This window comes from Sinohyriopsis cumingii, chromosome 17, assembly GCF_028554795.1.
Source record: "Sinohyriopsis cumingii isolate HCF-2022 chromosome 17, ASM2855479v2, whole genome shotgun sequence".
Classification (NCBI taxonomy): Eukaryota; Metazoa; Mollusca; class Bivalvia; order Unionida; family Unionidae; genus Sinohyriopsis; species Sinohyriopsis cumingii.
In genome coordinates, this window is record NC_142977.1 from 101,613,236 (window position 1) to 101,640,521 (window position 27,286).

General features: G+C 38.3%; 1 protein-coding gene across 1 annotated transcript in view; it reads left to right on the top strand.

Annotated features, from left to right (window-relative positions):
• LOC149779563 (tRNA N(3)-cytidine methyltransferase METTL6-like) overlaps positions 1–24,792 on the top strand; it is a 35,085-nt gene extending 10,293 nt beyond the window's left edge. The window contains exons 4-5 of the mRNA XM_089940286.1: positions 4,344–4,485; positions 24,171–24,792. Coding sequence (XP_089796412.1) covers positions 4,344–4,485; positions 24,171–24,355 — 327 coding nt within the window. The 3' untranslated portion in view covers positions 24,356–24,792. The remainder of the gene's footprint in view (positions 1–4,343; positions 4,486–24,170) is intronic.
• The last annotated feature ends 2,494 nt before the right edge of the window (positions 24,793–27,286 follow it).

The window sequence follows — 27,286 nt, forward strand, 5'->3', positions numbered from 1 at the left end:
CATCAATATATTTTATTATACCTCCCATTAAAAGAGTTGCTTCTGTGGGAGTAGCTGTCTCTTCATAAATGCCTTCTTTTATTACTAAACAAATTGTACATTTTTTTAATTCAGGTTTTTCAGATGAATACATGGTTTGAGACAAAATGCATTGTTATCAACATCAAGTGTTCTTTTGATGCCGATATCTAGTACACCAATGTTGTAACGTTAGCTGTGGTTGAGTGTCTGTTTATCACATTGCCTTTTACTGTAATTGAAATAGATAGAAAGAAGAAGAAATAATTTTGTTCATTCACAGACATTGTACCTTTCATTGGTTGTGCATAAAAAAAAATAGTCCCAAACCGTTGTCAATTTTTTGGCAGTTTTATAACCAGTAAAATGTAAAAACAGATTTTCTTTTACAAATTAGAATTAAAAGAGTAATTGTCCTTCATAATGAATGGAACAATTGACTAAGAGAACATCATTTCTCAACACAGAATGTATATGGAAGTTCCATGTGATGTCACATAATTTGATTCATTGACGTCAGAATCGATGTAACAATGTTGATACTTAAGGTATGTCACTTTCAGTACTGAAGCTTTTGGATATTCGTGTGAAAGGATTATTACTTGATGAAGAAATTCATATTTGCTGTGATGTATTTGTGACTGGATATTTGCATTAGTTGATTTGGAACAGGAAACAGTGGGAATTTCATCACAAAAGAGACATTAGCTCATTTTCTGGTGGCTTGATAGGCCTAATGTTCTCTCAGTTGAGAGACTGGTTTATACGTATGAACAGAGATGAGGTTATCTGATTCTACAAGTTAACATTTTAACCACTCTTTTGTATAGGGCAAATTCCTTGTTACACTATTACCTCCCACCCCTCCCCTCATGCACCCTATCAGTGGACCAACACCCTTAATTTTATTTTGTTGTTGATGTTGTTCTTGTTTAGGATTTATTACCATTTTTTCAGTGCATGATAATACATGGGATAAAGAGCCACAGTGTGGTAAATTTGCCATATTCAGAAAGATCTGACCTTTTTTCTCAATTTGATTTGGGCAGTTGAATTAAAAATGGCCACCAAAACATTTAGGGTAAAGACAGTTTTCCCATTATTGCAGCCAGTCAGTAAAGAGAATATTGGATCTGAATTTCTTTGGCTTATTTGGACTAATCAGAATCACATAAAGTGATATGTTAACATGTAATATAAAAAATATTAAACTGCACAGTGACACTGTATGTAAAGTGTACAGACTATGTGATAAATAGAGGATTTTACAGAGTGTTCAGTTCATAATGTAAGTCACAAAATAACTTTCTATTTATCACATGAAAAATAAAAAAAATTCTCCGAAAACTTGATTCTGTGTCCCTGTGTGGCCAATTGGTCTATGACCTTTATGGATGACTCACATCTCACCTCAGTACACATGAGATAGAGTCTTGGCTCAGCCATTGTGAGTATGTGAGAAAGCTTGCTAGTAACATCCAGTGAGCTGGTGGTTCTTCCCAGGTTCCATCATATATACTGGCAGTCATGTATAGCCTGTCATTTAGCGCACAAAGCTAAACGATAAGCATTGTTCATAATTGTGTTAGTTTAATTTTGAAATTTAGTCAGATGCTTTTGACACTACAAACTTGAATATCATTTTGTGATGTAGTCAGCTTGTATGTTTTACATGTATGTTACTACACAACTATGCACATGGAATAATGCTGTCTCTCATTGATAATATTGTTTGTACATTCTTGAAATTTGGCAGATGCATTTATTTCGGATATGGTGTGCATGATAGCTGCCATTGATCTTACTCCCTGCTCATCATTAATAATTTTATGTTTATATAGCTCCTTCTCATATATACCAGAGGTCTCACTAAGATTCTAAAACTTGGAGTCCAGGACTCCCATTTTGGTAAGAATCGGAGTCCCACCATCAAAAGTTGCAGTCCCTTCTTTCCTACAGAATCAATACAGACATGAGTGCATCTATTTTTAGATGGAGAGGTTTTCGTAATGTAATCACTCACTATAATATAGCTTCATTGCAACAGTCACTTGACAGGATCACAAATTTATGGTTTATTTATTTGTATATGTACTTGTAGTAATTTTAGGCAAATAAGTTGTATCTGATTTGCTGTTTTTTCCGTATTTTCACAAATACGTGTCAAGTCAGAAAACAGCTTAGACCTTAAAGCGCATCTCGCGAATTCCACAACATAGCATTGTCCCATATGTTTCTGACTTATATAATTTGCATTTTAAAGTTAAATCTTAAAAAAAAAATAATACCTAGGCTTTGGTTTCAATGATTTGTATATTTTTTCTGAATATATTTGCCCGATGATTTAAGAAAACAGAGAATCTAATAAACTGGTACATCCCAGGCTTAGCGAAGTCCGCCATTATTTCCTGTTAGGCCTACTGGTTCACTTAGAGTTTCAAACTAATCTTATGAAGAAATAGTGCATAAGAGGCATTAATATATATCCAGATCACCGATTTTGATCTTAAAACACAAGTTTGTATGTTTTATCATCAATGGATAGCATGCAGGAAATTGATAGTTGCTACCTTACTCGGAAAAGGGTTAATGGTCAGTCAGCTATCAAAACATAATGCTTGTGAATGGGCAAGAGTTTGTTTGTCAAAGTATTTGATATAAAATCTAGGCCTAGCTACTGATGCCTTGATGAATACATTTCACTACAACACTAGAACTAACAGGGCTTAGGCAAGGGGCATTTAAAAAAAATATGGTATGGTCAGTCAATGTACCTCTTAAATAATCACAGGGCAAATCGTTTTCGCTTTTCTAACAGAAGAAGGAAAAGTTTACATTTGTAGGCGACTTGTCACCCACTTACAAATGGCATTTTGTGTAAGTCTCAACATGTCTTGATTCTGAGGTCACATGCACTGCTTATTCCGCTACATTCGGAAATGAACACAATAACGAAAGCTAAAGTTGTTTATTTGATGTACTTTTATAAATGACCACATGTACATCTCTGGGTCTTTCTGCCTCTGAATTCAATCAGTATAAATATCGGTACATTTTCCACCTGGCCGCCAGTCAAAGCCTTTGAACTTGCCGCCCAGCTATTGCATCATGTTCTTTTTTATGTACTCTTATAAAATGGCAACATGTATTTACATCAAGCGGTCTTTCAGTCACTGAATTCAGTCATTGTAAATATCAGCACAGCTAATTGATCAACACATTTTCCCACAAAGTAGGTGGCTGAAGCAGGACTGGCAAGTCTTTGAATTTCCCACACACCAATTACATGCATACGGAGGACTCCCACCTCAGTGATTTTCTGCGTCCCACATCATAAATTGTCATCCAAGTACGCTTAATTAAGCGTTTCTGAGATCTCTGTATGCATATATATATATATATATATATATACATACATACACCTTAAGCTTTTACCATCGTCGTCAGAGTTCTTAATAGAATTTTTAATTGAAATTTCAGTGTCAGTATAATTTTATTAATGATGTATCTACTTTACTAGTAAGAAAGCATCCACACTGTAACGGTAATAAATAATGAACTATACTGCTAACAAAATTATCCACTCTACTGGTAATAAAATATCCATGGTACTGGTAATAAAGTATCCTTGGTACCAGTAATAAAGTATCCACTATAACAGTAAATATCCACAATAATGGTAATAAAGTGTCCACTCTACTGATAATAAAGTATCCATTATACTGGTAATAAATTATCCACTATAACAGTAATAAAATATCCACTATACAATTTATAAAGTATCCACTATGCCAGTAATAAAGTATCCACTATGCCAGTAATAAAGTATCCACTTCACTGGTAATAAAGCATCACTGTACCAGTTATAAAGTATTTACTATTCTGGTAAGAAAATTATCCACTGTACTATGTCAGTAAGAAATCATCCACTATACTGTTAATAAGGTATTCACTGTACCAGTAAACATCCACAGTACTGGTCATAAAATGTCCACTCTACTAATAATAAAGTATCAGTTATACTGGTAATAAAGTATCCACTATACTAGTAATAAATCATCCACAACACTGGTAATAATGTATTCACAATACTGACACTAAAATATCCACTAAACTGATATTAACATATCCATTATACTGACAATACAGTATCCACTATACCAGTGATAAAGTTTCCACTACACAGATATTAAAGTATCCCCTTGTCATATGATTTGTTCACTATGTGTTTTCTTGAAAACCAGTATTTTTAAGCCAACTACAGCATTACTACTGGTCTGGATTGCGTTGAATACTAAATCTGATATAAACATTTCTTTGTTCAGGTGTTGAAGCCAGGTGGTCACCTATTGTTTCGAGACTATGGCCTGTATGACTATGCAATGTTGAGGTTTGCTCCTGGACACAAGCTTGAAGAAAACTTTTATGCCAGACAGGATGGAACAAGAGCTTACTACTTCTCAAAAGGCAAGTTACTGTATCCCATACAAGGGTTTAGCAAATTTATAAATAAGATTTCACATATACTTGACTATAAGTTGTGTCCAACTGCAAACTGCACAGACCCAGATATGCCATCACTTAGTGCACCGACAGATCTGGGTTTATGCAGATTGTTAGGAATAATCAGTACAATAAATAATATAGACCCTGATCTGCAGGTACATTATGATAATGGCAGATCAGGATCTTTATTGTTTGCAGTTTGACTTGACTTAAAAACGAGTATATATATGGTAGTAGTATGACGAGGCTACGGGAAGTAAACATTGTAACCCAGCTTAAATTCATAATCAGTGAGAACACATTTCTTTTCTATGTTGTTATGAGTAGCACTGGTACAGTATTAATTGAAACATATATGTCTTAAAATTGATAGTCATTATAAAAGTTAGGTAATCAGTATGTAAAGTACACGTTTTACTGCCATTCAAAATGACTCTGATACTGCATTTAAGTTTGATGTGAGATAGTAACAGTAGATATTTACAATAGTGTTTCATCCCCCAATCATATTATCTGACATGGAGATAAAAACAACAGTGATATTCATCATTAGAAAGTACCAATACTAACTGATAATATAATATGTTCTCAGTGAAGGAGAGCAGGGGATTGCATTTCATGCTTACCTGGTGTTTATTTACTGTAAACTACTTTTTCCACTTTCTCTTTCATAGAAGATATTTGTAGCAACGTCGTTCAGTAAAATCTAACAAAATTTCTAATGCACATAATAAATTATTACAAAAAGTGTACTTATCATCAGAAAAGTGGCAAAAACATTTGTGTGTAATTGGTTTGATTCTACTATAGAGGAACAAACATGGCAACTGTCCAGCCTTGTCTTTCCTTTGCTTTTTCATCATACAATATTTGAATAAAAAAATCGTTTTAAATTGTTTTACATTAAAATGATGTTTGAACTATCATAAGCCTAGTTCCCATGGGATCATCCGTAATAATCACGGTGTGCAAGTTAGGGTGGTTTGGTGTACTCTGTAGGTAACTAGCGTAATTTTATGTCAACTGACATGCCCTATAACAAGTTTTTATTGTTCTTCCTGTAAAACAATTAGAATTGTTTTTCACTGATAGAACTGAACTTACATGGATTTTGCTCATTTTTGAAAGGTATTTTGATCAAACTCCAGGTTATTAGTAAAAAATAGACATTTTTCATATCGTGTACTGTAATTATGGCATGTAATATATTGTCTGTGATGATAGCCTCAATGAAGTTGGGGTACTGATATTAGGACTAGTAACATATAGATTAAACTTGTTATGCTCAGATTACACTCTTTTGCCACTTATATTAGCAAAGATTATACCTTACATCTCTCGGGGTTGCATGTGTGGAATAGCCAGCTGTAGTGTGTGTTTTCTATTGCACTGGTTTTAAAATTAGGGTAGGTAGGTTTTTTAAAATATTTTTAACATTATATATACATTGTGACCATGCTATAGCACACTCTGTTATAACACAAATTTGGATATAACATGGTCATGGTGTGGCTCCCGAAATTTCATATACAGGTATTTTTTCGTACACAACAAAAATTTCTTTCTTAAAAGTAGGAAAAAAATGTAAAATGTTTATTATCATTTTGGGGAAGAGATCGGGCGTGAATAATACAAGACAATTGTGGCTTGGCTCCTGAAATAGTTTTTTTCTTCTTAAAAGTAAAGAAAAAAATGTGTAAAAAGTTTATTTTGGGATCACATAGGGCTTCACCAATGTCGCAAACTGTGATCTCTTTTCCTTATTGGCAGCAAAATATACCATCTGGTGATTTTTTTTATTGGCCCCATTGTTGGCTGTTTTAAATTTGTATATCCAACCATAGGTTTGGAGTGGAGAAATTCAGGTGCCCCATGAAAGGAAGCCGCAAACTGGATATAAAATGCACTGAAATTTATTTATTGTTACATGAACAAATTCTTTGTCCATGTTGACAAACCATCTAAGCAGCGCATTGTTATATTATAATCCGCTTATCATGACATCTAGCATGAGTACTGTATGTTGTGAGATATCCACTTATTTGTTTTTGACATTTCTGGTAACAGAAATCAACTGGACAAGGCATTTTCTTGTAATCTATCTTTCGTCAGATTTTCGGGCGGTCGCTAGTAATTAATATATTTACATAGACTGACATTTGTATGTGGATGGTAACTTAAGTAATATTCCTCTTCTTTTCACTCAGAATTAAATCCTTCATAATACATTTTCTGTAATAATCCCTGTCATCAGACCTGAACACCTGCATCTCTATCGTCCATTGACCCTTTGTTAAACTTCTGACGCATGCGTGGAAGGAAGGCAGCATCATGCTGCTACCACAAATGTAAAAACAAAAACACACATCTTACTTATTGGTTTATTCAATAGGCAGGGAAGAACAGTAACTAGAATAGACCAAACGACGGCCAATTCCTTTTTTAAAATGTACCCATATAAAATAGTTTGCTGAAATTTCAAAGGAACCAGATTACCTTTGAAGTACTGCTTGTTATGAAAATGTACTCAGCAAATGGGAAAAGAAATCAGTCTCAGTCATGCAGTACAATTATTTTATGTTGCCACCACAATAAGAAACGGGCATTTGTTTGGTTCTCCAAAGCTGTTCTTTAGAGGTGACTTCAATAACCCAAGCACCCTTCATCAAAGAAAGCCGTCTACAATCGTCAATAAAAACAAAGAACTTTTCTTCAAAAGAAGTCAGTACCAAATTTAAATAAAAGTAATGGAATCTGATGGATTTTTGCATTTTCCAACGTGACTGGAACACATTAACTGTGCTGTGAAAGTTTTCTTTTTGCAGGGAAAATGTTTATGCTTACAAACCCTACTAATGGCGGCTTAAAACGCAAACTAACTTTTACCGACTTGGGGCATACTAAAAAGTAAATGTGCTTCGTAATTCGTTACATGATTGTGCTACGCTTTTGCACTGAATTCAGACCAGTATAACATTTGACAAAATTATTGAACATTTTAAATCTGTGTGTATGCATATTTTTGATGGAATCACTTGTATTGTGGATTCAATGTATATGATGAGATTGGCAGGTGAGTACACGGTGTTGATACTCTATTCATACTATACATTAGACAGGTATATATAAACAGTATTCATGTGTATGTACCAATTCGTGGTTCTCTAAATAAAGTAAACTATTATATATGCCTTCTCTGTTTTCACTACAGGTGTATTTCTCACTTAATAAGCATCGATTTAAGATGGTAACTGTGCTGATAAAGCACGTATTTTACCACCCACATTTATTACCTACTCCCTTCTGGAGATTCTTTGGGGTACATGCATCATTTTCTTAAGCTAACTGACCTGGTTGCTTATAACATGGTTCAGTCTATAATGGTCAGGTTCTATGGCTCCCAGCTACTGTGCCATAGCGGGGTCACACTGTATGTATGAGAGCCACAGAGTATATCACTTTATAGTGAGACTGTTGTATGAGACAGTACTCATTCTACTCGTTCTAACACTGTCCATGACAGTCATGGAGTATGTCACCCTAACTGTGTCACTCTGCAGTTACATATTTTACATAGGGTTTCATTTTCAAAGCAAAATAATTTCCCAGGTTTTCCTGACTGTTGACTGTTTGAAAAAAACTTTGTATATCTTAAGTATTGTTTGAAGAACTTTTTATCTCATTTCTTGTGGTTTATGATTGATGGGTGTAATTTTGGTTTTAGAGTATATGCCTTGGCATTACTCCAGATGTGCATCTATCAAAACACTGCTAGTTCTGCTTGTTTGTTTTCACTTCCTGGACTTCAGAGCTAAATAGTAAAAAAGGGCCAATAACTTGATTTACATTTATATATTTGGTAATTCATTCATTGTGTTTTGGAAACTGGTAATGTCCAAAAATTTCTTTTCCCTATTCTATGACTGCTAAAGATAGTGTACATTTAGACTAATTCTGGCTGGTGTTTTGAGTACATGGGAGCAGTCATTTTGGTTAGCTATGTGCTTAGATCATGTACAGTTTCCATACATACAATATCCAATGAAATTTCAGCCACAGTACATGAAAGTAATATAGAGGTATGCCAACATTCTGTACATCATGCATGTTGCAGATGCAAACAACTTCAACTTAACCTGTCACTCTCAGAAGTTCATAATATCTGTATAGCACCTCTATAATGACCATATAAGGATTAGTATTGTTTGATTTAATTTTGATTGTAGAACTGAAACATATAAGTTGCAAGCATCAAAAGAGTCCTTTTGAATAATTCTATGTTTTTTCAGCACAGAATAGTATTAATTAGTAGCAAAGTCCACTCAAGTTCAAGCACCCCCCTTGCTGATGAAAAGTGAGCTATTTTAAAAATGCACGTTGCATTTTGTCAACATAGCAACCAGTGTTATGCTGAAAGACAGGAACTTGAAACTTGCAATAATTCTTCCTAAGATGTCACTAATAAAATTTACAGTTTGAAAAGTGATGGAACACTTCAGGTTAATGGAAGTCAGTGGTCCAAGGTTAAAATGTTTATTCTTCTAAGAATGGAAGAAAGTGAATTTGCTTTGTCACAATTTATTCCTTAATTTAATTACAAATTAATGAAAACAAACGTTTTCGCTATATTTTTCTTTTATATAATGCAACAGTTTTAAATTTAAGTTCCTTGACTTCTAATTTCCGAATAATTAAGGTCATTGAGCAGCAGAGGGGGCGAATCCGACAACTTTTTAGACAAAATTTGATTGAGGCTTTAAAACGACAAATAGAGCCTTCCTTCGAAATCTCACTTTTCGAACAAAAAAAAAATAAAGTCTCCGTTTGGCAAATGGAGCCTTAGCGTTTTTTGCTCGAAAACGCTATATTTCGCCACAACATCTCGTTGGTGTTTTCCCGTGGTAATCATCGGGCGTCCCGCGTCGATGTCATCGCCCCCTCTGCTGCTATGATCTTACAAACAGAGTGATCACTAACTCCTCCTCTTGTAGGTCAATTAGGTTATTTGACTGATCGGTAATTCTAAAATTAATTCTCGTTAAAAACCGATCATGGCATCGCATATAGACCGGATTAATCGGACTCTCAATGATCAAAAATCCGGGAGGGGCTGTTGGTGAAAACGAATAAAGGATATACCCCTGTTGAGCTTGATTTGATTGCTTGGTATCCACCTGGTAACTCCCTTCGATAACATCGCACACTAGATTAATCGCTATCACCGATGCAATATTTACGTTGTATGGAGCAATATGCCTACCACCATCTCCGTTATCGTATCTGAGGATAGTTGATGGGGGGGCGTCCGCGGGTGGATTCTTAGGCCATCCTAGTATGGTTCTTATTGAACTGTTATAAATATCAACCATATACCCCGGTGTGCTTATTTCAATCGTCGACGATAACGTCGGTTCATGAACCGTAATAGCGATTTTTGATTCTTTTCCTGTGATCGATTTTATCCTGCGTTGAAATTCTTTATTGATTTGCTCTATTTGGTATGACCCAGTTGGTATTGTAACCTCCTCCCAGTTTGGGGTCCCATCGGGTTTATTTGTCCGTGCAAAAACCAGCGAGTTATTAGGTTGTTGTCCGTTAAATGCGTTCGCTCGAATATTAGGCCAACTGTGATATATTCGCAATTTTGCCAGCGCTATTTCCTTCACTGGAACCGGCGACGGGAAGTTCACACTGAATTCGGGTTTCGTTGACGTTATCGATATCATATTTGTTTGTACCGGAGTGGTGTTCTCCGCGATCCGTTGAAGCAACTGAAACCCTTCGGGGTTCAGCGACATTATTATTATTCGTTGTCTTTAGTGTCTAATTTCAGCAACCAGGTGGTTCCGGCTTCCAGTTAAAAATCCTCGATTTTTGACATCGCGGAGCTATACAACTGGACCATCGTGGAGAATTCAACATCGGATACGAACAAATTATCAATCGATAATGAGATCAACCCGGATAATTTCGAGTATGCGTCGGATACTATTTGATGTTTTACTGTATACTCATTGAGTTTTTTCTGAAAACACGATGATATCTTTCTAGTGATTGCGTTGGCGACTCCAGCAACTGTTGTCATCGCGGAGACAGCGATTGGAACAGCGATCGGGGCTATCGTGGTCACCGTGGATAAAATAACACCGGTGCCAGCTACTATACCCGACACCGAGTACACGACCGCGTCGATGGCGGTTATTTTACGACGGTATTTTTTTATTTTTGCACGGTATTGTTCGGAAAGCGTTTTTAAGTTCGCGGAGAATTCTTTTGCGGTATCGAATCGATATTGATGTGACGTCGGTGATACCTCTGATTCAATTACCCTGGTGGTCATTTTATTCTAAAAGAGCTAGTGTTTTTAATTACTTAGATTCGCTACAAATTCCACATACCATGTGATGTTTGCCCGGGCTAAATTTCCATCAACGGCATAAATTGTAAACTGTTCAGTTGCGTTCTTGTCTATAATTGTTGATATTGTATTGTTAAACCCGGATGAACTCGACGATAATATATTAAACTGCATCATTGAAACCAGTGTCAATCGATAAATGCCCTTAACAGTTGCGGTAGTATTTACTGTATTCTGTGTAGGAGTCCAATCGAATGATCCATGCCGAATTGTGTATACTGTGTTGATGATGTTCTCATGAGGGATTTTTATTTTTTCGAATTGCTCTGCTACTCTCGGTAGTCCGTCTTTAATCGCTTCAACATCAGTTCCGATTATTTCTATTCTCCGCAAATTCGCGTCTATATTATTCTTGTTCGCTGCAACCCTAGTAATGAGTATATCTATTTCCTGTATATGCGCGTCCACATTTTTTTTGTTCGCTGCAACCTTAGTAATGAGTGTATCTATTTCCCGTGTATGCGCGTCCACATCTTTTTTGTTCGCTGCAACCTTAGTAATGAGTGTATCTATTTCCCGTGTATGCGCGTCCACATCTTTTTTGTTCGCTGCAACCTTAGTAATGAGTGTATCTATTTCCCGTGTATGCACGTCCACATTTTTTTTGTTCGCTGCAACATCAGTTTTGACTGTTTCTATTCTCCATTCATGCGCGTCTATATTATTCTTGTTCGCCACAATATCAGTTTTGATCGTTCCTATTCTCTGTTCATGCACGTCTATACCTTTTTTATTCGCTACAATATCAGTTTTGATCGTTTCTATTTCCCCTGTATGCGCGTCTATATTTCTTTTGTTCGCTGCAACATCAAGTTCGATTGTTTCTATTTCCCCTGTATGCGCGTCTATATTCCTTTTGTTCGATGCAACATCAGTTTTGATTGTTTTTATTTCCTGTCCATACACGTCTATATTTCTTTTGCTCGTTGCAACATCAGTTTTGATCGTTCCTATTTCCCCTCTATACACGTCCACACCCTTTTTGTTCGCTTCAATATCAGCTCTGATTGTCATTATGTCCTGTGTATGCGCGTCTATATTCCTTTTGTTCGCTACAATATCAGTTTTGATTGTTTCTATTTTCCGTCCATGCGAGTCTACATTATTTATGATCGTTGCAACATTAGCGCCGATTATTTCTATTTCCCGTTCATGCGCGTCTACACTCTTTTTGTTTGTTGCAACATCAGTTTTGATTGTTTTTATTTCCTGTCCATACGCAGTGATATCATTTATAGTTGTTGTAATCTCATCCAGCTTGGTATTTTTTTTACCAAAGAATTTATCAAAGTTGTCATCGATCCTGTTAACATTTTTTCGCAACGTGTAAAATTGGCCCGACAGCGTTGCAAAATCCAAAATAGTATTCCTTATTGTTGTAATATTCGGTTCGGTTACCGTCGGGGTCCCGAAAAAACTAGCGGTAGTGAGCTGTATATCGGTGATAGATTTTTTCACCTCGGTGGCAGATTTTTTCAACTGCGCGTCGAGTTCGGTCACCGATCTATCCAACCTTATAAAACCGTCTTTGACTAATGTTACCGCCGATATATGTTCACCCGGTTTGAGTCGTCCGTCGCCGGTATACAGCGCGATAGTGCCCTCGGCGGCGTCACGCTGTCGTGTTAAAACATCATCCAGCGACACATTACTGGATTTCAATTTACCCTGGCGGTCTTGAAATACGACTATTTCACCTGGGTCAACACTGGTTAAATTCAACGTATCGGCGATTTCATCCTCGATTAGTTTTTTTATGTCATCGGTGGCGAGCGTTTCCGTGGATTCCTTCAGCGCCGAAACCGGTCGTCCCCAAATATCAATCATCGTTATTGTAAAAAAAACGGCGTTTCTAATTAACCCGCCGGGCCTCTACGACCCCACTAGTGTATTCGTTTACAACTACATGAGGTGGTTTTCGCGATGATGAAATCGCCGCAAGTACGTTTAATACCTCACGGCCACATATCGGCGGGTCGCTTAATCGCTGTGTTGGCAACGTGGAATAAAACGCCCGGGCTGAACACGCCCGGATATACCGCATGAACTCGTTTGGCGGGGCTAACCCGTATGAATCAAAATAGACGATCGCGCGCGGATCAATCGCGTATGCAACCCAATGAGTTCCCGCTCCGGAGGACCCATCGAGGTTAATTATGCCTGTTTCAATATTCCTTGGTGCCGCCGGTAATTGATCCCTCATAAAAACACCTCTGAAGTTTTTTATCGCTAGCGCGTTTGCGGCGTCTATTAAATCAAAATTAGACATGGGAGTCATTGACTCCCGAGTCAATAAACGGTTCCCGGTAGTCTTAGACCCTTTCCCGAGTACCATGAATACGGGGTTCCCGGTAGTCTTAGACCCTTTCCGGCCACGGATCGTTTTTTTTTGTAGCCTTTCCCGGTTGCCTTCTTCAATGCCATCCCCGCCGCGGTACCAACGGCTCCTAACGCCGCCGCCTTCGCCACTGCTGGTGCGGCCGCGGCAATCAACGCTGGAATCGCAGCTAACAACGGAAATATCCCGCCGGTCTTTTCCATGTTTTTAATCGCTGCGGCCGAGAAATCTACCTGAACACCCTTTTTATTCTTCATCGCATCATTGAAATGTTTTATTTGACGCGCCGTCAACGATATCTTATGATTACCACCCGCCATCTGTGACGGCTTCAGCGTTATTGTGGTCCCGCACTGTTTAGCCGACTTTGATCGTAATTTCTTGACTTGACCATCAGTCAACTCTACACTGACGACACTATACGACATTTTATTGTAAACGTGTTTGTGCTTTCAATTACATGTTTTCCACTGGTGCATCAACGATTCTCATTCGTCCACCAACGCCTTCTAGCAGCATTGATTTATCGCTGAGAATGACAGCAACCGCTCTATAATTAACACCAGCCGGGTCTATACGAGCTCGGAAGTGTATATCAACGATGGATTGTCTCGTTAAATCAAGATGTTCCAACGAAAAATAATAAATCGGATACAGCTTTTTAAAATCAAGTTGTGATATTTGCAAACCGGTGTCGACGTTTTGATCACGACCCATGTATGACAGCAATCGATGATACACACGTGCGACATGGTTGTCGCCGTAATTAAGCTGTATATCCTCGGATGGTTCCTGTTGTCCGTTTATTCTCAGCGAAACATCCCTGACTCCTAATTTATCAAATATCATATGGCTGCGTTCTTGACTGCCCAATCGTTCCCTATTCTGTAGCGCTATAAAAATATGACGCGGGGCTGAAACACCCTGTTTTGATGCCAGGTGCCATGTAAACGTATCGGCGACGTTATCCTCTTTAGCATCAGTTGTTACCGCTAGCCAACTCAACAACGATTTTCCTCCCTGTTCCATAAATGCTAACAATCGTGCTTCCGTGGTAACTGATGGAGTCAGCACCGGCATCCACAATGCCATTTTAGTTAAAATGACTTTACCGGCAGCGACGCCAGCAGCATGCCATATTGCATTGTTATCATCGCCTCTTCGCGTCAGCGCGATTGTATGCTTAGCCCCATAGATAACCCTCCTGACATTTCTGCAGAATCCAAATATGTGATGGAGTGGAATCGCGCATGAAAACTGTCGGCGTGGTCTTTGCAACATTGTTACTCGTGCTGCGAATCCCATATTGTAATTATCGTTAAGACTTTTCATAACAGTGAAATTAGCGTCTGGTCTTGCTCTGCGGTCTGGGTTATTTGCTTCAGCCTGTGGGTCAACTGCGGTATCTCTTTCCACCAGCACGTTAACGTATTGAAGATGATCAGCGTTATCGGTGGTGTCCTTCGCAAACATCATAGATGGGCCCGTCGATCTCGTATAATCGTCCGAGTATCTCGCTAACCCAATTATCGTCGTTGCAACATCAACCTCGCGTTCTATTGATTCAATTTCTCGCCCGTCAATAAGATATCTGGCGCTCTCAAATAACGCCATGATACCGTTGTTAACGAAGCCAACTCGAACACTATCGTTATCTGCGTATGGTGCATTATCGGCGGCATTTGTCACGAGTTCTCCCTCAATTTCGATAAACGCTTCACATGGCAGAAAGTATCTACTGGTATCTTGGACTTGAAGTTCAATTCGCGATCGTAGGTCGGGTTGCGCTGCATAATAAGAATAATATTGATAATCACGGACAGAATCATCCCTGCGCACTGGGGCATCCATATCAAACGCGGGATCAGCGGTTCGCGCAAACATTTTATTATTTATCATGTTGATGTTTTCAATTGCGATTTTCTTTGAATTCTGTTTAAGACCACTCTCCCGCTATTGTGTTCATGGGCGCGTTGGTGGATGACTGAGCCGCCAACGACTTTAGTTTTTCTTCCACGGCGTTATTTATTACTTTACTGACATTTGCAGGCATCACCGTCGTTGATGGCATCACCGGTGGTTTCTGTTTTTTTCTCCTGGATTTCACCAACGACATTAGTTTGTCCTTTGCTGCAGAAAGCGCCTTTCCGGCAACATCTCCAATGGCACTAATACCCTTATCACGAATAACATCAATAGCCTTCATTCCTAATTGTTTGGCTAACGGCGCTACTTTTGGAGCCATTCTTGTAAATAACCCCGCAATGGTGCTACCGAGACCATCTCCATAGTACGCGCGGTAAACAGGCAATCGCGAGTTTACCACGTAGACGAGTACTGGTTTATCATGGTTGTAGTGTATGATCATCCTTATTAAAAACACCAGTTTTCCAATTAATCATCCACGAGTTCGTCTATGAGCGTTCGATATGAATTAATGTCTATGATACCACCTGCAAATAACCGCTTGCAAATATCAGCGGCCTCATTGATTATTTCCGTAGAGTTATTTCCGGCTCGTTTTCCTCCGATTAGTACCTCTAGCCGTGATATATCACTGAGAACACTACCAGGACAGGTAACACTAGCGTTTTCAACTAGACCACTACCACTTGGATACCCCTCTCCGCTTGTTTTTTTAGAACCAGCTTTTTTTTGACGTTTTTCTCGGACTTCTCCTTTTTGTTGTTGTTGTTGTATATCATAATCATCAATTCCCCTTCTAAATTCTTTATATCCCAATTCTTTTGTATCCAAGCGATCAAACCCTTTATTCGTTTTATACAACCAATTAACCCAGTCATCTCGTTTTATATTACTGTTTTTATACTCGTCTTTTAAAAAGTCTTTTCTTGAATGATAGCTTTGAGCGGCAAAATTACCAAAATCCCTATAATCGTCGATTTTCAGTAATTGAGGTCGTTTTATTTGTGCTATAGCCTCTTCAGTGAGTTTATCTATAAAGGGGACTCCTTTTTGAGTGGAAATTTTTTGAAGTTCACCAACATCACCCTGTTCAGAATCATCAATATCAGCTAATCGTTCATACTCTCGTTGGGTTTTTATATCACTGGAAAGTTGTTTTATCCGTTGCTGTGTTTGTTCTGTCTCTGCTGCTATCTTTTCAAGCACAGGAAAAAGAGGCGCCTCTTTCCGTTCGCCCTCCTTAGGAATATCCCCGTATATTGCTCGTTCTGTTGCAGCTGTAACATCCTTAGTCGCTTTAGTTACCGGGGCAAACAGTTGTTCGCTTCCAACAGTAAAATCGGTTTGTAGTTGCTGCCGCGTTTGAAGTTGTTCTCGGACCCTGTCTCGTAACGGTATGAACTTTTTAAGCGCCGCTAGCCGCTCTCTGGCTAGCCGAGTAGTGAGTGATTCGCCTACCATTATTGCAATTGCGAAGCAATTTCTAATTTCTCGCCGGAGGCTCCGTCTATAATCCTTCTAATGTTTTTGATCTTACTAGAAATCTCCCGGCGTCGTTCATAAACACGTCCGAGTTTTTTTCGTATTATTTCAACGGCAGTAAATAGTCCAATGAATGCATTTGCGTCATTGTGGTACAAGTTTTCATTAATCGTATGTTGTAATCGTTTTACAAAAAAATACTCGCGGGCCAGGGTAAAACGCCCCCGTTTCGACTGTTCGTTAATAATTTCATAATCGGATAATATTTTTTCACTGTCGAGACCATCAGATAATTCAATTCCTTGATTTTTTAATTTTGAAATCTCGGCTAATATATTATTGATGTCTTCGATATTCATTATTCTTATAGAACATCTTGTTTTTAAATAAAAAAAAAATGAAACCCCGTGTATCAATCCCGAGGTGTTTAATAATTCGTTTTCTTCCGGAATGGACAATTTATTGTCAGCGCCATGGGCGCCGGCGACTTCGTCAGCGCCATAGGCGCCGGTGACTTCGTATCTACATATGAAAATCGAATTATATGCCCGGTCTTTTTTGAGATTGCTGTTTGATATACTCGTTCTGCTACTTTTCGTATTGAGGCGATACAAATGTCAAAGTATCTACTGGCTTCATTCATCGACTGAAATATTTTTTCCTCGTGAGTTGTTGTATCAAATGACTTTACGGATTTTGCTTTCTTTGGGTATTTACCGGTTTGGCCTTTTTTGGTATTTTGACTCTGCGAGACAGCTTGCAAGTTTATAAGAGAATTATCAGTCTTATTATTATTAATATGATCAATCACAAGTCCATTTTCGATTAATCCGTTGAATACCTCAAATACCGCCCTATGAACATGGTACTTCTTCTTTCCGGCACCAAACATCAGATACCCCTGATTACTTACGGTACCAACCGGCTTCTTCAGTTTGCGGTTTCTAACAATGCCGTCGCGAGATGCCTCGTAATTGACGAGCACAGGATGCGGCTGAAATTCTTGGTCCATTTGTATAATAATACTACTTGTCTAATTTATTATTTGGTTTAATTATGAATCTTTCAACATAGTCTTGGGGGGTTTTGATGACGAAGTCTGCGGTGGGGTCAATGACGGCGTTTTTAATTCGCTTGTCATAATAGCGTTTTAGTTCCCTGTATCGCTTTCCGCCACAATTGATACACAACTGCGATTTTCCTCTTACACCGACGTGACAAACCAAGCACGGGAGGGGGCCAAGAGAACCATTACGAACGCTTTGTAAATGATACCCGCAGAATTCACCTCTACATGATTTATTGCATGGGGTTGTCGACCCAATCATCAACCATTTGCAGTGATTCATTATACTATATTCTTTCATTTAAATACTTGTTTTAATTATATGGATGAGTTCGAGAGATTAGCAGCAATTAAGCCCTGGAAAAATATTAAGTTCAATCTTGATAGAGTCCTCAAGGACGCACCAAAAGCGTTAATAAACGATAGAACCCTGTTGAGTAAAATACGCGATTGTATCGATGAATTCAAGCGTGATGGCGCATCTCATAGTTGGTCAACATTTCGAATTGATGGCGTTGTTGATGCTACCATGAACGACAACCGCGCAGCAACGATAATATCACAACTTGACGGTAAAAGGTATTTCTTCAGAGTAAAATTCATTGTCCGGGTGGAATCAGGTAATTGGATCATACGTGATAAATTTGAACCAGTTCTCAGCGACATGAAAACAGTCATTGTTAGCCGCGACTCCAAGCCGGGGCTGTTAACCGGAATTGACAGACCATACTATGAACGAGCGTATCCTGAAACAGCAGTTGTTTATGGAATATACCCGTTAAATAAGAAACCTGATATCGGAAAACTGAAACCAATGAAACAGTCAACGGGGATAAATTGTGTAGCAGAACGAGTAATAGAGCATTTTACAAATGCGTGTCAAGGAAACAAATTGACTGATTTACGACGTAGCAAAATCAACCAGTGGGAACTAACCGTAAAAGAGCGTGGAGCAACCATCAGCGACATAGCGAGATTAGAAACATCGCTGAGATTTCCAATAACCGTTACAACGATAACCGGTGAAGTATTATACGAATCAAAGTACAAATCAAATGGGGCCCCAATCAAAATTATTGATCATAACGAACACGCATGGACGCCCGCGATCACAATATTTCCACGGGATAGAACAGTAAAGTATATACCCGAAGAATTCCTGGGAGAACAATTCTCCAAGGACGGTTTTCTCGCGGAGAGGAAACTATTTGATGCTATTGCCTACTTGTGTAAAAACGACCCTGTATCAGTGTGGTTACTTCGCAGCGCTGATACCTTTGATCAGTTTGTAAGACCAAACGGTGAATTATATCGCACTGAAGCATTTCACAACAGGATGAAACAAACCGCCATGGAATTTGAGGAGCATGATGAACAACTGCTAACAAATTGTTTTACGATTCCATCGGTTGTAGCTCATGTTGCAGCAAGGAAAAATGCGTGGAGACCAACGCGCAAGGAATTTCTGCCGGATATACAATCCAGTTGTTTGGAATACTATCACGGTGGACTATGGAACACTGAATACAACCGCGACGCTATGATTTCCGTTGATATGGTTGCCTGTTATCCAGCGAGTTTTCTCGGGTATGGATCCGCCGCTGAGTATTTCAAACGATTTGGACACCCCAGACATGAAATGACTCGTGTTGCTATTAATGGACCACTGCCTGATTTTGATTTAACCGGATTCGCTCGCATAGTATCATTTGAGTTCGCGGCAGGACTTCATCGCTGTTGCTATATTTGGATCGGTAGACACATGGCTGAAAAGAAGTGGCTGCCAATAGCGCTGCTACGGTATATGATTGATTGTAGCATGCTTGTATCGTTGATTGTCAGTGACGCGATTATATCATACCGGGCGCAGACTGAAGTCTGGTTACCAGAACCGGAGCGTCTAGATAGCATAATTGACGAGTCCAGAAAACACATTGATGCCGACGAGGAATATATCATCGAATGGTCCAGGAGGATATTCAACCAACGAAACCGCGAGGCAAAAGATCTCGGTAGAAGAATAATTGGTAAGTTCACACAAGGTGGAAAAAACCACGACTACAAACGATATTGCTCACGGCTGATTATAGATGACGCAGAATATGATTTCGTAATCAAGGACGCAGTGGCCAAAAATAGATATGTGAACTGCAAAACAGCTTTCTTGTCCAATGGAACAAGGTTGGGCACAGTTGTTACTTACAGCGATGGAGACAGCCCGGCATATCCACATTTGAGGGCGTCTATGCTGGGTTACGCCGCTATCAATTTATTCTCGATGATAAATAGATTTCCCGACACCGCGGTTAGAGTAGCCGTTGATTCGTTTTATATAGACGTAGCGTATAAGGGAAACTTAGCCGAGTTTACTAGTCCGGACGAGAGTTGGGGTATATGGAGAATTAAAAATGAAATACGACGCGATTATTCCCCGTCAGCAAATGTCACCGTTGAAAATAATTACTTACGCGGTGATAATTTATCAGAATGGTCTAATGCACCACCGTGTTCTGATCCAATTTGTAGATATAAAACAGTTTATTTAAGCGGCTGTGGCGGGTCAGGAAAGACGACTCGGGCAATTGAATTATTTCGAACGCGGGCAAGTATAATCGTGCTTACACCGACCCATAGACTAGCGCGAGAAATAAAACAACGAAATGTTGACGCCGTTACTTATCACAGCTTTTTTCGATACAGCGGTGGTGAGTGGACTCCTGATCGAATGGGTGAAAAATTTATTCCTGGGGTTATCATTTGGGATGAGATATGTACTGTTTCGTTAGATACTTTACGAATGTTTCTTGATTGGTTGCTGCTCGCGAATACAGCGGTGATCATGTGTGGCGACCATGGTCAACCACCACCATTTGTCGGCGAGGGTCCACATGATTGGTTAAAGGGTTTTGTGGACTATTATGAAGAAACCGATACTGATTACCGAGCACTTGATGAACAACTGCGCGGGGTTAAAAAATTAATCAGATTACAGCCGGATAGAATTCAGTGTGAAATAATCCGCGAGGTGATTCCGGAAACGCCGTTAAATGAATTCTGGGAAACATGGAGACCAAACGATTTGATTGTAGCGAGTAGAAAGATAGTCAGAGACACACTTCAGCGGAAGTTGTTTACGTTGCATAAGGAAAAGTTTCCAACGCGTCCAGTGCCGTTATGTTATAGACCCGCGGACACACGGCGGCAGAACATTGAAGTTGAAATTCCAGGCCTGACAGCGTCAGGGACAGAAAAACAAATTCTCGTGCTGAATGATATTGTGCTCGTTGATATCAGCGTCGTCGAGGACGCGCTACGTGCTGATAAATCCCCGTGGACGCTAGGATACGCAACAACAATACATTCCTCGCAGGGACTAACCATCACGGACACAATTGTTTGGATGGTTGATAATCGCATCGAATGGTCGAATCTAGTCTATCTTGCAGTGTCCAGAGTACGAAGGATAAATCAGCTTCGAAGAATTGTTGTTGACGGAGTCAGTGACGGAGTCACCAACGACAACGACATCATCGATGCAAGCGTCATTGATAGAAAACTCTCGGGTTACCGCCAACAGGATAAAAAAAAACAGCGGCGTTTTGATATTGATGCCGAATTAATAATCTCGCTACGACAACAACAGAATAATCACTGCGCGAGTTGCAATTGTATAATGAGTTGGCGTTATTCGGATAAAGACACTCGCCAATTTACCGTGGATAGGATCGATAACAGTCTCGGTCATGTCAAAAACAATGTGAGGTTGACCTGTCTTGAGTGCAATAGACGCAACGGCGCTAGTTAAGACCACGTGGTGGCAATTGAGTATCGTTAGGTATCACTTGTAGTTGCTCGCGTGTAAATCCGCGCTGAGGAGCAGTTGAATCCAGTCTATAGATCGGTGGTCTACCAGTTGATCGTGTTATCGTTGATATGTTATGTGTGGTAACACTCCAAATAGGATCAGTAGCTCTTTTTTTACCGCCTTCAAGCTCTCCTGGTTCATACAGATATCTCACGGTGACATCGCCGAGAATCGGCTTGGAAACGCTATCTATTTTTGATTTTCCGGGTATATACTCGTATTTAATCGCGTCGCTGGGCTTCATGTTGATTGCTCGGGTAATCTCGTTATTTAACGCTGCGATTACACCTGGCAACCTTTTAACCCATTCACGAGATCGTTTTTCTTGGATGAATTCCTTCGCGTATTGATATCCAAATAACCGTTCAGCAAGAGTCAGATTGAATCGTTCAACAATTGCCTGATCACGATGTAGCGCAGTATGACCTCGTCGTATCGCGACGCTATGATGTTTCAGCGTTGATAAAACAGCGCCGCGAAATTCACTACCGGGATCAACTTGTAATAGATTTGGCCAGCGCAGAGGGCCTCTTCGATAAATTCTTTCAAACGCAGCGGCTACTTCAGTTGCTGACTTTGTTTTTAACGGCTCCGCTTGTTTGTATCGACTCGCAACATCAACTACGGTTAGCGCGTATTTGTAACCGTTGTCATGCGGCAGAAATAGTATATCAGCCTGATGAACTTCATTAGGTACGCTGACATCAAAGCGCGAGAAGTTGATTTGTTTAGGCGGTGGTAGATAGATTTGCCATATAGCCTGTTTGGATAACCAATTAGCCGCAGTGGTCTTTGTTACCTTTGCAGCGCTTGCAAGCTTACCAATTGCGGCCTTCCCCTTCCAGTATCCTCTCGGAGAATAATAGATGGAATCCATGTTGTTATTATAAACGCTATCGTTTTCAATTACCAGCGCGAGAAGCTCCGCTTCCAATCATTAATTTACCTTTCATAGCCGATTTTACCAACCATGAGGCCAATTTTTCTTTGAAGGATTTATCAGGAATAGCATTTAGCGCGTGAATTAATTTTACATCCGCGATATGACGCTGTTGCAGATCGCTACTTTTGTAGTAAGCAACATCATGAGCATGACACGCCTTATCGATAGCGTTTATTGGATACTCACCGGGTTTGGGCTGATTTTGATCATCGAGTCTAATATCTAATCGTGTTCCCGGGCCACAGTAGTTATATCCTGGGAGGTGCTTTTCTCCTGGATACTTTGCCCACGGTGTTCCGGGGAGTTTTGCCAATTTGGCTGCGATGTCACCTCCTCGCTTTTTTTTAAAACATCTCCGGGTCTAATAGAAATAAATCTAAATTTCTTTGTACCGCATTGTACACACTTACCAGTAAGCGCCGATCTGTTATTTCTTGTTGTAGCGGTTGTCATATCATTTGTGCCAGTACGCACTCTACACTTCACACAATATAGATCCATAATTTATGTATAGAGATATGAATATAATTGATTTTTCGGCGACTAAAACAAGAGAACCAGTTAAGCATGTTGCAGCGTTACCAAACTCGATCCGGATGATTATCATCGGACCATCTGGATCCGGCAAGACGCAATTGTTACTCAATTTAATAATGAGATGGATGAAGTGGGATAAGTTGTATTTGGTTGCTCCTAGCGTGGATGATCAACGATGCTACGAGGTGTTGAAAGATTTCAACGAGAATGCATCAGCGATCGCTAAAAAAAATGTTATTGAGTTTATTACAGATATCAATGATGCACCGGGTATTGATGATATTGATGGCGACGTTAACAATCTAGTCGTGTACGATGATGTTATGTTAGACAATCAAAAAAACCCAGCTAGGATATTTTCCAGAGGCAGGCATAAAAACACTGACGTGATATATGTCACTCAACGATACACTCAGATTCCAAAAGTAATTAGAGACAACTGTAATATTCTTGCTGTATTCAACGGCGTTGATACACACACGCTACGAAATATTTGGCAGACATGGTGCGGCGGTGACATGGACTTTAATGTTTTTCGAAACTTTTTTAGTCATGCTCAGTCGACCCCACATGGATTTGTAACGATAAATTTACATGATCCTCGGACACGATATCGTATCGGACTTGACCAAATATTCGGTTAAATTGTAAATAACCACTTAGCAGCAGAGGGGGCGATGACATCGACGCGGGACGCCCGATGATTACCACGGGAAAACACCAACGAGATGTTGTGGCGAAATATAGCGTTTTCGAGCAAAAAACGCTAAGGCTCCATTTGCCAAACGGAGACTTTATTTTTTTTTTGTTCGAAAAGTGAGATTTCGAAGGAAGGCTCTATTTGTCGTTTTAAAGCCTCAATCAAATTTTGTCTAAAAAGTTGTCGGATTCGCCCCCTCTGCTGCTCATTGCACACACAAAACCACAAACACTCATTTAGAACTGAATGCAAACATTCATACAATTTATGACACCACTGAAGTGTATATGTGTGTTTTGTAGATTTGATGTTAAATATATGTAGTTAAGACACTTTTTTACCATAAATGTTTCTTTTTAAATATATTTTAGAAAAACTGGAGACCCTGGTCACCACAGCTGGTTATGACATTAAGGACTTGCAGTATGTCCACAGGAAGACTGTGAACATGAAGGAACAATTGAGTGTACCAAGAATTTTTGTGCAAGGAAAATTCACTAAACATTCTGTTCAAGATCCAGTTGAACCTGCTGACACAAAGGACAGTGACTCTTGATAATAATACCCACCAATAGATGAGTGAAGTTTTGGGAAAATTCTTTATGTAATGGTCAGCCCAGTCTAGGAAGGGAGATAATTCTTGCAGAAGTACTGTATAATCCCAGATTTTAAGATTTACTTCCCATGAACTAATATTGGTGAGGAAAAAAGTTCTCAAGCACCAGCTAGATGCCAATTCACTAAATTTACCAATGTTTGACGGAACTGCAGCAATAAGTTTTTTTCTTTTTCTAGCAAAACATTCACCATTGTTATGATTATGATATCATGCTGTAAAAAACATTTAATATAGTCCAGCAAAACAGAGTAATGTCACTGAATAATACAAAGTCCTTAATGTTATGTATATAATACACTCTCAAACTTGTATTCATTTAATATGAAATTTATGACTCATTAAATAATGCAGGTCTTCCACTTGCTGCAAGCCAATCATGAATTATATATATTATATGATTCCTTTTGAGAGATGATTTTTCATTGGATCGTACATCGTACGATATATGATATTTCTTCATATTGCATGGTTGTGACATCATTGATTTTTACATGACTTCACATTAAATTCTTACTGTGATGCAGTTGTAATGGCATTTGTGCAATTTCAAAGCAAGTGACATTGCATCATTGTTTTAGAAATTACGAAGTTAGATGAATTCTTAATATATCATATTGACCTCTGCTAATATTAGGTTAACGAGTTCATTAAAATTAATATTCACCTCAGCTAAGGTTAATAATTGTATAATATTATTGAACTTGTTTCCTAAATTTTAAAAATAATTTCATATATTTTAATGGCAATAAATGCAATACACTAACTATACAACCAGGTTCATATAATGTCCCACATATAAATCAAGTAATAAAAAGTAAATATTTGGAAATAATGGCATACAAGTTGGTCCAGACTACTATACAGTAAGATGTAAGATAACTTTAGAAAAATAACTTCAGGGTTCATTTTACAGTTCCAAACTGGATGAATAGTATTTTAGATGATAAGTTTTGGATATTAGAGCAAAAATTACTTATTGGTGACAAAACTGTAAATGTAACATGTTAATTCACTCTTTATACATTTTAGTTTAGTTACAGGAAGGTACAGCAAATGGAACTAGCTCTGATGTTTGTTTGTTTGGGGGTTTTTTTTGCATTTTGCCAAATAGGTCCCTTGGCACTCTATTAAATACTGGACCAAATGAATTCATTTATATGCAAGTAAATATGATGTATATAATATCATCAGTCACAATGTCTGTAACATCACAACCTAATAAAGAAGTAGATTTGAAAAATGAATGAGTAACATATTACCTATCAGCTAAAGAACAAATATAATACAAATTTATATAACATTTTAATGATTAGCACTCATTATCAGAATTTTTTTAAATTGGAAATCCAAACTTGGAAATCCATTTGATGCATTTTAAAAGGTATTTTATCAAACAAATTACCAATAACATGATCCTGAAGAGGATCTAGCCTGGGTTACAATCCAGTGAATTTTCTTAAAGTTTTAGATTGACAGCCTGGGTACATGGGAAAATTAAATGTAGCACCCTCTTGCTTTTCCCCTAAGAGTAAATAGGTTATGCTCACTGAATCGGTGATGAATTTCCACTGATTAATCATTAATTTACGGATAAAGGGAGATAAATACTAATAATCCCCATTTTCTAAATGAATTAAACGTGGTATACTATTTCATTGAAATTATCTCTACTTTCTAATAAACTCCCTCTCTCTCTCATGCATAAGTACAAAATACAAAAAAATCAGTGGAGATAGAGAGAAAAAGAAAACTGAACTTATACCAAGTAACGTACAAGAACCTGGGTCATCATTATGGTTAGGTGTACAGTTCCATGGGATTTTAATACAGTGTTCAAAATACAAATGTCACAAAGTTGTAATTGCCTGTTGAGACTGTACGGTACATATATGAGTTGTGAGGTATACACGTACTGTAATCTATTTAATGCAGTTTTTGTGTATTTTTCTTTCTTGCTATTTTCAAAACCCATTAACAAGGTTAAGAACACAGATCATATAATATTAAAATGTATGAAGGTTGCTCTCTCTTTCTCTCTCCCTCCATCCCCCTTTCGTCTTTATTGATCAGTGTATAGTTTGGTAAGGCACTAATCTAATCAGTTAACAAAGAAACATACCAATGAACAATAAATAAATAACTTTATTGTAAGTCTCCCCATTCCCACTCCACCAACATGTCTCTCTCTCTCTCTCTCTCTCTCTCTCTCTCTCTCTCTCAGTTTGTCAGCATTTCGTTTTTACCACAGTACATCATAGTAATAGGAGTAAATCAATGATTTTTGACCATGTCTTGCAACAATATCTCGAATTTATGAATGATGGTAACATTTACAGCCACATGACCCAACGGAAAGAGGAAAGATATGAATGGAAATTAGAAACAATTGTGTCATTGTTAATAATGTTATTTAAATCATAGTAATGACTCAGATTAACTGTAAATACATTTAAATATTTGGATTACATTTTGTTGGTTCATCACGTTACTTACTTTACATTTCCCACTCATTTCAGTATACTAGCTGGTAAGTGAATGGCTGTGTATTCTGTGTTCAAGAAACTGACCATGTTTGTAGTGCTTCATTTAAACAATCTTTCATGTTTAACTCATAAGTGTTTTTTTAATCAGTAAGTGGATGAAAATAAAAATTCAAAACAAAAAAAGAAGCATCTTATTAATTTGCGAAGAAGATTGTTATTAGCTGCTAAAGGAAAGGGCTACAGTTTACAGAGGACACACTGGACAAACTGATCAAGGTATGTAGACATCAATAGTGCTAATGATTTAATTACACAAAAAAGCTGTATTCTGTTTAGAAAATATATACAGACAACAACACAGCACTGATGAATTAATTCCACAAAA